This window comes from Pongo abelii, chromosome 18 (genome assembly GCF_028885655.2).
Source record: "Pongo abelii isolate AG06213 chromosome 18, NHGRI_mPonAbe1-v2.0_pri, whole genome shotgun sequence".
NCBI classification, from domain to species: domain Eukaryota; kingdom Metazoa; phylum Chordata; class Mammalia; order Primates; family Hominidae; genus Pongo; species Pongo abelii.
In genome coordinates, this window is record NC_072003.2 from 56621894 (window position 1) to 56635559 (window position 13666).

Sequence of the window (13666 nt, forward strand, 5' to 3'; positions counted from 1 at the left end):
CGCTTGAGCCCAGGAGGTCAAGGCTGCAGTGAGCTGTGATTGCACCACTGCACTCCAGCCTGTATGACAGAGTGAGATCCTGCCTCTAAAACAACAACAACAACAACAAAAATCCTAACCCTAAACAGTCACATCTGCAAAGTCCTTTTTACCATATAAGGTAACATATTCATAGATTTTGGGGATTAGAATGCGGACTTTTAGGGGGGCCATTATTCTGTTTACCACAGCGTTCAATAAATATTTGCTGAATGAAGGAATTGGATGAATGGATGGATCCCTTTATACGTGGAGTCCCAAGTTCCGAGTTCCAGGCCTAGCGTAGCCTCTGTGTGGCTGTATGAACTGGGCAAGTCCTCTCTTTCTCTGAACCTCAGTTTCCTCCTTCATTCGATGTGTTCTTTTTTTTTTTTTTTTTTGAGATGGACTCTCATTCTCTCACCCAGGCTAGAGTGCAGTGGCGCAATCTTGGCTCACTGCAACCTCTGCCTCTCACCGGATTCAAGCGATTCTCCTGCCTCTCAGCCCCCCAAGTAGCTAGGATTACAGGTGCATGCCATCATGCCTGGCCAATTTTTGTATTTTTGGTAGAGATGGGGTTTCTCCATGTTGGCCAGGCTGGTCTTGAACTCCTGACCTCAGGCGATCCACCTGCCTGGGCCTTCCAAAGTGCTGAGATTACAGTCATGAATCACCGCACCCAGCCGATGTGTTCTGAGCACCCACCATGTGCCTGATCCTCAGAGGGCCCTGGGAATGTCAAGAAAAATGAAGGGAGACCCCAGCCTCCTAGAGCTTAGAGTCTGGTAGGGAGGGGCTTGAGAAAGAGAAAACCTGACCCAGTCTGCTCAGGGCCACATTCCAGGTGCCCTAGAAGGCTTTGAAGTCCTGAGAGGGTGTGCTTACCAAGGACGTGACATTTCAAACAGCTTTGACGCATAAGTAGGAGTTTATGTGGTAGAGATGTGGAAAGTGACATTAAAGGCCAGGGACAGGCCGCAGTCCCTTTTGAGGAAGTGTGAGGAGTGTGGTGTGATCCCTCAGGGGAGGGAGACCAGTGGGGAAAGGCCTGTCCAGAAACGGGGACTTGAAGGCCATAGACAGGAGCCGGGGACCTGCCCTTAGGTGAATGGGGAGCCACGGCAGGGTTCTGAAGCAGGAGAGAGAGTGTGTAACTCTGGACCGCTCACGTTGGCTGCTGCAGGATGGGGATGGCATTGAAGGGGCCAGCATCCCAGCCTGAGGTGGAGGTGGCCTGGACTGGGCAGGGACAGTGGGGTTGGAGAGAAGGAGCAGATCTGAGAGAGATTTAGGAAGCAGAATCAACGGGACACGGACATGGTGAGGGACTGAGACAGGAGTGGGGGAGGGAGAGCCCGGCAGCCACTGGGAAGGAAGATCAGGCAGGACAGAAGTGTGGGTAGATGCTTTCCATAAACCATTGAGAAATCCACGACCTGGCCCAAATGTGGACTTCGCGAGAAGCCCCAGAAGAGGCTGGCGATGGGTCAATGGGTCCATAGGCCTCTCCCACTGAAGAGAGATCAGTAATGCCGTCATTAAGGGTACAAGACAGGCCTCAATTCTGGGTGAGGGTTGGTCCACGTTCTCACTTGATTTACAACCAATGAAGTCAACAGAGCTGTGAAACCATCTCCCCCATTTCCAGATGGGGAAACTAAGTCCCAGAGACACCCAGACATGGCCAAGGCCACACAGCGCAGAGACCCTGAGGAGCACAAGCCTCTAAGAGGGGGATTTTACAAGTCTGTCTAAAACCAGAGGAGAGGACAGAGTTGAGGGGGGGTCCCCTCTGAGTGGTTCCCCGCCAAAGAGAATTTCTCCACTTTGGAGGAAGTGGGAGGTAGTTCTCCTTTTGAGATGTGAATGTCAAGTGACTCTGGGCACCCCGGTGACTAAGAGGTAAGTAAGTGAGGCTTGTGGGTGGAGCCAGCACCTTAAATAGCAGGTCTTCCTATGTCCCTTTGCAGACACCTGGGCTGAGACATACAGGACAGAGCATGGCTCGCCTACAGACCGCGCTCCTGGTTGTCCTCATCCTCCTTGCTGTGGCGCTTCAAGCAACTGAGGCAGGTGAGGCTGGGGAGCAGGAAGGCCCCCTACAGAGGCCAGGGTGGAAGGTGAGGTGACTTCCTCATGTCTTGGACAAGCACTGGACCGAGAGCAGAAGACCTCAGTCTGCTGTTGGCTCTTGCGGCCTTCGGCTAGTTGCAGCGCTTCTCTGGGCCTCAGTTTACAAGTCTGTTGAATGGGCAGTCTTGAAGGTTTGAAGTCTAGGATCTGTCTCAGCTGGGTTGGGGATTGCGGTGGGCATAGCCTCGGGATCTCCTGCCCCAGAAAACTCAAGCATAGGGCCCTAGGGGTGTGTGTGAGGAGCTTCTAAGGGTCAGGTCTGAGTGAGGGAAGGCAGGGCTGGGGCAAGGGGTTCTCCCTTGGAAAGCTGGTGCTGCCCTCCCACCATCCATTTTTTAAAAGGTTTTTATTATCTTTATTTATTTTATTATATTATATTTTATTTTTTGAGACAGAGTTTCGCTCTTATTGCCCAGGCTGGAGTGCAGTGGGGCAATCTTGGCCCACTGCAACCTCCACCTCCCAGGTTCAAGCGATTCTCCTGCCTCAGCCTCCTGAGTAGCTGGGATTACAGGCATGCACCATTCATGCCTGGCTAATTTTTGTATTTTTAGTGGAGACAGGGTTTCACCATGTTGGCCAGGCTGGTCTCAAACTCCTGACCTCAGATGATCCTCCCACCTCGGCCTCCCAAAGTGCTGGGATTATAGGCATGAGCCACCGCGTCTAGCCTAAATTTAATTTTTATTTCATTTTATTTATTTATTTTTTGAGATGGCGTCTCTGTTGCCCAGGCTGGAGTGCAGTGGTGCAATCTCGGCTCACTGCAACCTCCACCTCTGGAGTTAAAATGATTCTCCTGCCTCAGCCTCCTGAGTAGCTGGGATTACAGGCACCTGCCACCATGTCCGGCTAACTTTTGTATTTTTAGTAAAGATGGGGTTTCACCATGCTGACCGGGCTTGTCTCGAACTCCTGACCTCAAGTGAAACTCCCATCTTGGCCTCCCTAAGTGTTAGGATTACAGGCGTGAGCCACTGCGCTGGGCTCACTGTCCATTTTTGTCCAGAACCTGTCCTAAGCATGGATTCCTGACTCCTCTTCTCCTCCCCACTCTATACTGGAGCTGTGTTGGGTGGAGGAGTGAGCACTGGAGTGGGGCTGGGCAGCTATAAACAAGAACTGCTCCCAGCTGCTGGGCTTTCTGAGCGCTTTTCATGCATTAAAGACCCTCTGAAGCTGACACTGTTATTACCCCTTTGGTCAGAGGAGGAAATTGGGCCTCAGAGGATTCAATAACTTGGTCAGAGTGGCCCAGTGAGTCAGGGGAAAGCAGGACTCGAACTTGGGTCTACGTGACTGTCCTCTGTTGAGCCTTGGTCCTGACTCGCTGCATCTTGCTGTGTGACCCTGGGCAAGTGTCTCGCCCTCTCTGGACCGCAGCCTTCCCACTGCACACTGAAGGGGGTCAGAGCAGATATGAGCAGAAGCTGACTTCTCAAATGCCCATGTGCTGATGGATCACCAGGGAGCTTGTCAAAATGCACACTAGATTCAGCAGGTCTGGGGCTGGGAGCTGAGCATTTCTAACAAGCTCCCAGGTGACGTTGATGCCATGGACCATGGACCCCACCTTTAACAGCAAGGATCTAAGGCCCCTTGTGGCTCAGAGTCACCGAGTCCCATCTTGGGCTACAGCTGATGCTTAGTTGTTCTGAATCCATGCTCCTAGAGCTGACTGTCCCAGAGTGTAGACATTGGACCCTAAGAGGCTTCTCAGAAGCTCCAAGGGTAGGGTCTTGGAGGGCTCAGAACCCTCTGGTCACCATCCTTCCACATGAGAATAGAAAAACTGCATCTCTTTCCTGGAGCCTGGAGAGGCCGAGATCTGGGGCTGGGGCCGAGGGTGACCTCTCTGGGCTCCAGCTTGTGAATTCACTGGGCACCCCTCCCCTAGGCCCCTACGGCGCCAACATGGAAGACAGCGTCTGCTGCCGTGATTACGTCCGTTACCGTCTGCCCCTGCGTGTGGTGAAACACTTCTACTGGACCTCAGACTCCTGCCCGAGGCCTGGCGTGGTGTGAGTAGGGAGCTGGGGCCACAGGGTCTTGGTGGGCCTGATGGGTACAGCCTGGGATGGCCCAGGTGCTGGTGGGTGGGACACACCCAGGGATGAGAGGGATGTGGCAGGGCTACCGGATGCCTGCCAGGATGGCTTGGCTGGAAGAGATGGCTCAGTTCAGGCTTGGGTGGACTACAAACAAAAATAATGTGATCATTTAGCAAATATCATCAGGCACTTACTAGGTGCCAGGCAACATGTCAGGTTCTGAGGATGCAGAGCTGAGTGAACAGGGTGCCACCAGAGTGTGGGCATGGCAGTAGGTAGTCAGTAGCTGTGGCATCTAGGGTATTTGGGTATAGCAGGTATAGGAGTATACCTAGTGCCACTGAGTCAGCAAAGATGCTCCCAGGTTCTGGGCAAAAATGGATGGTGAACCAGGAGTGGTGGCTCATGCCTGTAATCCCAGCACTTTGGGAGGCCGAGGCAGGCAGATCACTTGAGGTCAGGAGTTCGAGATCAGCCTGGTCAACATGGTGAAACCCCATCTCTACTAAAAATACAAAATTAGCTGAGTGTGATGGTGCGTGCCTGTGGTCCCAGCTACTTGGGAGGCTGAGGCAGGAGAATCATTTGAACCTGGAAGGTGGAGGTTACAGTGAGCCGAGATCGCTCCACCTCACTCCAGCCTGGGCAACAGAGGGAGACTCTGTCTCAAAAAAAAAAAAAAAAAAAAATGCTCACACCAGAAGAGTCTTGGATCCTCTCCAGGCTCCCAGAAGTCCGAGGCAGCCCATTTTGACCAGAAGAATAACATTAAGAGCTAAAATTTCCAAGGTGCCTCCTGAGTGCCAGGCTGTTCTGATCATTACCTGTGTTAACTGGTTTAATTCTCACAACAATCCTATGAGGAAGTTCAACGATTCCCATGGTAGAGATAGAGAAACAGGCTTAGCAAGGGACAGTGACCTGCTCAAGGCTGCCCAGGCTGGAGCCAGAACTCACTCCTGGTTCCTCATTCAGGGCTTTCTCCTGAGTTTCTTGTTCTCCTTTGCTTCTTTCTTTGGTTTCTTTGCCTCCTTTTCCCTGGCCTGGGGCCTGCACCTGCACCTGGCCGGATGACAGGTCCTGCCCTCTCTGCGGTAGCCTCTCTAGCTGCTTCTCCAACTGCTCAGAGCCTGCTGCCTACCAAATCTCACACCTGGGGAGGCTGGGTTTGGGGACTCATGACCCGCTTTGGGCCTCTATTATCTTCTCGTCTTCCTCCTCCTTACTGCTGACACCATCTCTTAGAGGGATCTGCAGGTGAATAATAAAAATAGCTGAAGCAGGAAGCCCTCCCAGAGTTTTTGTCTCTTTAACTCTGAGCCTCAGTTTCCCCAACAGTATAATGAAGTAATAACCTACACTTATTTGACTTATTTGTATTTATCAAACACATAGAGAGTGCTTGCTAAGTGCTAGGCACTGTTGTTAGCACTTTATAAATATGAACTCATTTAATCCTTGAAACAATTCTATGCAGTAGGTGCCGTCATGACCCCCTTTTCACAGGTGACGAAATGAGCACAAAGAGGTTAGGGGGCCTCTTGAGCGTTACAGGGCACAGTAATAGTAAGAGGAAGGTGAAGAGCTCAATGTCTGGCACATAATAGATGCTCAATTGCTGGGCATGGTAGTGCCTCTCAGCTACTTGGGAGGCTGAGGCAGGAGGATTGCCTGAGCCCTGGATTTTGAGGCCAGCCTGGAAACTTAGTGAGACTCTGTCTTTATTTATTTATTTATTTTTTAATAAAAAAGGCTGAGTGCAGTGGCTTACACCTGTAATCTCAGGACTTTGGGAGGCTGAGTTGGGAGGATCACTTGAGGCCAGGAGTTCAAGACAAGCCTCAATAGAGTGAGACCCTGTCTCTAAAATCAATCAATCAATCAATCAAATCATATGTGATCACTGGATTTTGAGCCAGAAGGGACCCTAGAAAGAATGTGTCTTGAGGCTCAGAGTAGTTAAGTGATCTTATAAGACTCTTGGGGATTCCGGCTTGGCGCAGTGGCTCACTCCTGTAATCCCAGCCTTTGGGAGGCCGAGAGAGGCAGATCACTTGAGGTCAGGAGTTCAAGAGCAGCCTGGCCAACATGGTGAAAACCCATCTCTACTAAAAATACAAAAATTAGCTGGGTGTTGTGGCGGGCACCTGTAATCCCGGCTACTTGGGAGCCTGAGGCAGGAGGATCGCCTGAACCCGGGAGTTGGAGGTTGCAGTGAGCCAAGATCGTGCCACTACACTCCAACCTGGGTGACAGAGACTCCATCTCAAAAAATAAAAACAAAACAAAAAAACAAAAACAAAACCCAACTCTTGGGGACTCTATTTCATGGCCTGATCTGGAACTCAAGGCTGGGATTAAAGAGCTGAGGGTCCTGGAAGTCCTTGCTGCCTCTTCCTTTTTTTTTTTTTTTTTCCTTGACACAGGGTCTCATTCTGTTGCCTAGGCTGGAGTACAGTGGAGCAGAGATCTGGGCTCACTGCAGCCCTGACCTCCTGAGCTCAAGCAATCCTCCCACCTCAGCCTCCCAAGTAGCTGAGATCACAGGCACATGTCACCATGCCTGGCTGACTTGTACGCTTTTGTAGAGACAGGGTTTTGCCGTGTTGCCCAGGATGGCCTCAAACCCCTAGGCTCAAACAATCCTCCTGCCTCGGCCTCCCAAAGTGCTGGGATTACAGGCGTGAGCTCCTGGCCTCCTCTTCCTCTTGAGAAATATTCTTTTCACACCACAGGTGGCTTGTAAATTTTGAACCACTCTATTTAGCAGATAATGTCATGTGTAGTAGGTGACTCATAAATGCTGAGCCCTGCATAAAGTAGGTGGCTCATAAATGCTAAGCTCCCGAGGGTGTGGCATCCCTGCTGTGTGCTAATGTTGCTGCATTGTCTCTGGGGTCTCCTCCTTCCAGGTTGCTAACCTTCAGGGATAAGGAGATCTGTGCCGATCCCAGAGTGCCCTGGGTGAAGATGATTCTCAATAAGCTGGGCCAATGAAGAGCCTACTCTGATGACCGCGGCCTTGGCTCCTCCAGGAAGGCTCAGGAGCCCTGCCTCCCTGCCATTACAGCTGCTCCCCGCCGGAAGCCTGTGCCAACTCTCTGCATTCCCTGATCTCCATCCCTGTGGCTGTCACCCTTGGTCACCTCTGTGCTGTCACTCCCATCTCCCCCCGACCCCTCTAACCCATCCTCTGCCTCCCTCCCTGCAGCCAGAGGGTCCTGTTCCCATCAGCGAGTCCCCTGCTTAAACCCTTCCACGACTCCCCACTGCCCTAAGCTGAGGTCAAGCTCCCAAGCCTGGCATGCGGCCCTCTGGATCTGGGTTCCATCTCTGCCTCCAGCCTGCCCACTTCCCTTCATGCATGTTGGATTCTAGCTCCCTGTTCTCCAAACCCATACTACACATCCCACTTCTGGGTCTTTGCCTGGGATGTTGCTGACACCCAGAAAGTCCCACCACCTGCACATGTGTAGCCCCACCAGCCCTCCAAGGCATTGCTCGCTCAAGCAGCTGGTAATTCCATTTCATGTATTAGACGTCCCCTGGCCGTCTGTCCCCTCTTAATAACCCTAGTCACAGTCTCTGCAGATTCTTGGGATTTGGGGGTTGTCTCCCCCATCTCCCCACGAGTTGGACCAAGGTTTCTAGCTAAGTTACTCTAGTCTCCAAGCCTCTAGCATAGAGCACTGCAGACAGGCCCCAGCTCAGAATCAGAGCCCAGAAAGTGGTTGCAGACAAAATCAATAAAACGAATGTCCCTCCCCTCCCTGCCAAAAGGCAGTTCCACATCAATACAGCGACTCAAGGTCACTAGAAATGGGCCAGCTGGGTCAGTGTGAAGCCCCGAATCTGCCCAGATTCACCTTTCTTCCCCCACTCCCTTTTTTTTTTTTTTTTTTTTGAGATGGAGTTTCGCTCTTGTCACACACGCTGGAGTGCAATGGTGTGGTCTTGGCTCATTGAAGCCTCTGCCTCCTGGGCTCAAGTGATTCTCTTGCCTCAGCCTCCCGAGTAGCTGGGATTACAGGTCCCCGCTACCACATCCGGCTAATTTTTGTATTTTTAGTAGAGACGAGGCTTCACCATGTTGGCCAGGCGGGTCTCAAACTCCTGTCCTCAGGTCACCCGCCCACCTCCGCCTCCCAAAGTGCTGGGATTATAGGCGTGAGCCACAGCGCCTGGCCTCTTTCCTCTCCCCACCCCCACCCTTTTTTTTTTTTTTTATGACAGGGTCTCACTCTGTCGCCCAGGCTGGAGTGCAGTGGCGTGATCTCGGCTCACTACAACCTCGACCTCCTGGGTTCAAGCAATTCTCCCGCCCCAGCCTCCCAAGTAGCTGGGATTACAGGTGTGTGCCACTACGGCTGGCTAATTTTTATATTTTTAGTAGAGACAGGTTTCATCATATTGGCCAGGCTGGTCTTGAACTCCTGACCTCAAGTGATCCACCTTCCTTGGGCTCCCAAAGTGCTGAGATTACAGGCGTGAGCTACCACACCCAGCCTCCGCCTTTTTTTCCTAATAGGAGACTCCTGTACATTTCTTTCCTGTTTTACCTATGTGTCATGTCTGCTTACATTTCCTTCTCCCCTCAAGCTTTTTTTGGGTGGTCCTCCAACCTCCAATACCCAGGCCTGGCCTCTTCAGACTACCCCCCCTTCCACTTTCCCTGCCTCCTTCCTTAAATAGCTGACAATCAAATTCTTGCTATGGTGTGAATGACTACCCTTGACTTGGTATTATAAGCTGGAGTCATATATGTAATTGAAAACAGAGTAAATACTTAAGAGGCCAAATGGGTGAATAGAAGAATTTTAGGAACTGTGAGAGGGGGACAAGGTGGAGCTTTCCTGGCCCTGGGAGGAAGCTGGCTGTGGTAGCATAGCTCTCTCTCTCTCTCTCTCTCTGTGGCAGGAGGCAAAGAGTAGGGTGTAATTGAGTGAAGGAATCCTGGGTAGAGACAATTCTCAGGTGGTCAGGCCAGGCTAAAGACTGGGATTTGGGTCTATCTATGCCTTTCTGGCTGATTTTTGTAGAGATGGGGTTTTGCCATGTTACTCAGGCTGGCCTCAAACTCCTGGGCTCAAGTGATCCTCCTGGCCCAGCCTCCCAAAGTGCTGGGATTACAGGTGTGAGTCACTGCGCCAGGCTTCCTCTTCCTCTTGAGAAATATTCTTTTCATACAGCAAGTATGGGACAGCAGTGTCCCAGGTAAAGGACATAAATGTTACAAGTGTCTGGTCCTTTCTGTGGGAGCCTCGTGCCGCTCTGCAGTGTATTTGAAGCTGTGGAACTGGAGGAGGCCATTTCACTCCCTGAACCCAGCCTGACAAATCACAGTGAAAGTGTCCACCTTATAGGCTTGCTGTGGGGCTCAGGTTGAAAGTGTGGGGAGTGACACTGCCTAGGCATCCAGCTCAGTGTCATCCAGGGCCTGTGTCCCTCCCGAACCCAGGGTCAACTTGCCTGCCACAGGCACTAGAAAGACTAATCTGCCTACTGCCCATGAACAGGGCCCTCAAGCGTCCTGGGATCTCCTTCTCCCTCCTGTCCTGTCCTTGCCCCTCAGGACTTCTGGAAAATAAATCCTTTAAAATAGTGTCTGCTTTGGTTTCCTGGCATTTGCTGTCCCTGTGAGATGGGGCAGGGGGCACCATGATCCCCTCTATCCCCCTGGGGAAGCCTTCCCATTGAAATAGGTGGTGACTTGCCCAAGGTCACCCTGTGAGTGGTGGGAGTCAGGGCTGGACACAAGGGCCTGGGAGGTGGCTGCACAGGTGCTGATGGAGAAGCCCAGACATTTGTCCCAGAGTTCCCAGCCCACCTAGGGACCAGCTGTCAGGAGGATTTGATGAAACCATTAAAGCAGTCCCCACATTTCGAGCTTTCAGCAGCATAATCACTCAACCACTCAGCCTTCACCTTCCCCCTGCACGGGCAGACACTGGAGAAAGGGAGGGAGTATTAGTCAGGAAAGGCTACCTCCTGCAACAAACACCTCCAAATCTCAGTGGCTCAACTCAACAGAAGCTATTTCTTCTCACACGAAGTCTAATCAAGCATTCGCAGTCTTAGGCAACCTTCCACGTGGTCACTTCAGGGACCGAGGCCCCTTCCTTCTGGTACAGCCGGCGTGGTCACGGGCAGAGGAAATGCTAAGCACACGTGGACAATCCTCCTTACTGGCCAGAAAAGATAAGGTGGGAGAGCTGGGTGGGGCTGGGCCCCAGGGTCCCTGGAGGTGGCAGCAGGGGTGGCCCCCTGGTCATGCCTGTCCCTTCTCCCACCTGGTCCTGCAGGAGTGCCCCGATCTCCCCATCCTCCTCTCCAGAGCTGTTTCTGTGCTACTTCTGGGGCTGGGGGAGTCCCTCATGGCCCTCAAGAACAGCACAGGCTCCCTGCTCTCTGGGGCACAGGGTCCTGGCCACCTGAGGGCTTGTGGAAGGTGGGGACAAGGACAACCCCATTCTCACCACCACCACCCCACCCCAGAGGAAACTTTTTGCTGTCCAGTGCTACCCATTTTTTTTTTCTCATCATTACTCTAGTTAGCCTTCAGTCCAAGACCTTCCCAGCTCTCTCCGGCTTGTGAATAGCATCCTCATTCTTCACTCCCGCTTCATAATTCTCCACAGTTTGGCCCTGCTGCAGCCTCCACTGGAGCCAATGGCATCGGACCCTTCCCCATCCCTGAATACGTCCTGTACCTTCCACCTTGGTGAGGCTTTCGCCTCTGCCTGGAATGGTCTGTCAAAATCCTGCCTAGGTGCATGCGGCAGGGTGCCAGCCCAGCATGCCACAGCTGACTTGCAGATCACAAGGGGACTAATTCTTCTACAATAAAGATGTCTAGCAATCACCCATCGATCCATCAATCCCATCTATCCAAGGAAAAGTGGAGCAACTCGTCCATGTGAAGTGTACAGTATTACTCATAATAGATCCTTGCCAAGAGGATGTAGCCTGGGTCTAATCAAGCCTTTAGATCTAACTCTCGGTTTACAGGAAATAAATAGGATAGAGAAACAAACTAGGTGACATCACAAGGAAATAACTAAATAACTATATTAAGAATGAGAACACCGTATAAGACAATGGACTTGACTTTGCTCTTTTTTTTTTTTTGAGACAGTCTCACTCTGCCACCCAGGCTGGATTGCAGTGGCATGATCTCGGCTCACTGCAACCTCCACCTCTGGGGTTCAAGCAATTCCCTAGCCTCAGCCTCCCAAGTAGCTGGGATTATAGGCGCATGCCACCATGCCCACCTCATTTTTGTATTTTTAGTAGAGACAGAATTTCACCATGTTGGCCAGGCTGGTCTCGAACTCCTGACCTCAAGTAATCTGCCTGCCTTGGCCTCCCAAAGTGCTGGGATTACAGGCATGAGCCACCACACCCGGCCGACTTGACTCTTAAGAAAGTTGAAGTCATTAAAAAATGTACAAGTGGTCTATGTAGACTGAAAAATACCCATACGCAGTGCATGAACCTAGATCGGATCCTCGTTCAAAAAATAAAAGAAAGGAGGGAATAAAGGAAAGAAAGAAGGAAGGGAGAGAGGGAGGTGCCAGGTGTGGTACCTCACGCCTATAATTCCAGCACTTTGGGAGGCCAAGGTGGGCAGATCGCTGGAGCCCAGGAGTTTGAGACCAGCCTGGGCAACATGTGAAAACTCCATCTCTACAAAAAAAAAAATACAGTAATTAGCCAGGCATGGTGGCGTGAGCCTGTGGTCCCAGCTACTCGGGAGGTTGAGCTGGGAGGATCGCTTGTGCCTGGGAGGTCGAGGCTGCAGTGAGCTGAGATTACACCATTGCACTCCCGCCTGGGTGACAGAGAGGGACCTTGTCTCAAAAAATAAATAAATGGCCGGGCGCGGTGGCTCACGCCTGTAATCCCAGCACTTTGGGATGCCAAGGTGAGCGGATCACAAGGTCAGGAGATAGAGACCATCCTGGCTAACACAGTGAAACCCCGTCTCTACTGAAAAAAAAAATACAAAAAAAAAAAAAATTAGCCGGGCATGGCGGCGGGCGCCTGTAGTCCCAGCTATTTGGGAGGCTGAGGCAGGAGAATGGAGTGAACCCAGGAGGCGGAGCTTGCAGTGAGCCGAGACGGCGCCACTGCACTCCAACCTGGGCAACAGAGCGAGACTCCGTCTCAAAAAATAAAATAAAATAAAATAAAATAAAATAAAATAAAATAAAATAATGAAATAAAAATAAAAAAGAAAGGGAGTGAGGGAGAGAAGAAAGGAGGCAGGAAGAAGGAAAGAGGGAGAGAGGAGAAACTACAAAATACATTTTCGGGACAATTGGAGAAATTTGGATATGAACTGGGTGTTAGATGACATACAGGAATTATTGTTAATTTTGTTAGATGGGATAATGATATTATATTTATGTAAGACAATAGCTTTATTCTAAGGAGATGCATGCTGGAATATTTAGGGGCAAAGTGTCAAGCATCTATAATTTACTTTGTAACGGTCTGGCTAAAAAATAAAAATAAAAAAGATAAAACAAATATAAAAAAATGCTAATCATTGGTGGTAGAGGTTTTGTTTGTTTGTTTGAGGCAGAGTTTCTCTCTTGTTGCCCAGGCTGGGGTGCAGTGGTGCAATCTCAGCTCACTGCAACCTCTGCCTCCCGAGTTCAAGCAATTCTCCTCTCCCAGCCTCCCAAATAGCTGAGATTACAGGCGCCCACCACCACACTCGGCTAATTTTTTGTATTTTTAGTAGAGACAGGGTTTCACCATGTTGGCCAGGCTGGTCTGTAACTCCTGAGCTCAGGTGATCCACCCACCTCGGCCTCCCAAAGTGCTGGGATTATAGGCGTGAGCCACTGCGCCCAGCCATTGGTGGAGATTTGAAAGTCTTTGTATGATTCTTTCTTTTGTATTGTTGAATATTTTCCAAAACAGAAATTTTAAAGAGACAAAGCAAAATTCTGCCCATCTTCAGATGGAAAGATCATCTCTCTCACCCACCTTTCTTGTTTCCCCAGCAAGCATGCAGTTCTCCCTTCCTCCCCAAGCCCACAGCCTCTAGCCCTCTGGTAGGGCTGGCAACTTCTCTCTGCTACTGAGCTACAGCTCCTGGGGGCAAGGACTTCAGCTCACTTGCCTTTGTGTCCCCCATCCCACCACACTGCCCGGCACACACCGGGCTCAATAACAGATACTAATGTCTCTGCATACCAGGCACTGTGAAAGTCCTTAGTTTTATTCACTGTTGTGGTGGCTTGATGAGGTGGCTGTTTGCATCCCATTTTACATATAGGGAAGCTGAAATGCAGAGAGAGGCTAAGTCACTTGCCCAAGGGAACACCCCTTATCCGTGGTGGAGTCCTGCTATGTATTTATTTATTTTTTTCAGGCAGGGTCCCACTCTGTGCCCAAGCTGGAGTGCAGTGGCATGATCACGGCTCAATGCAGCGTCAACCTCTCCGGGC

At 51.0% G+C, this 13666-nt stretch overlaps 1 protein-coding gene across 1 annotated transcript; it reads left to right on the plus strand.

Moving 5' to 3' along the window:
* The first annotated feature begins 1987 nt into the window (after positions 1-1987).
* On the plus strand, positions 1988-9809 carry CCL22 (C-C motif chemokine ligand 22). The gene is made up of 3 exons (XM_002826462.5): positions 1988-2094; positions 4052-4175; positions 7118-9809. The coding sequence occupies exons 1-3, from the start codon at positions 2022-2024 to the stop codon at positions 7200-7202; spliced, it is 282 nt and encodes a 93-aa protein (XP_002826508.1). The 5' UTR covers positions 1988-2021; the 3' UTR covers positions 7203-9809.
* The last annotated feature ends 3857 nt before the right edge of the window (positions 9810-13666 follow it).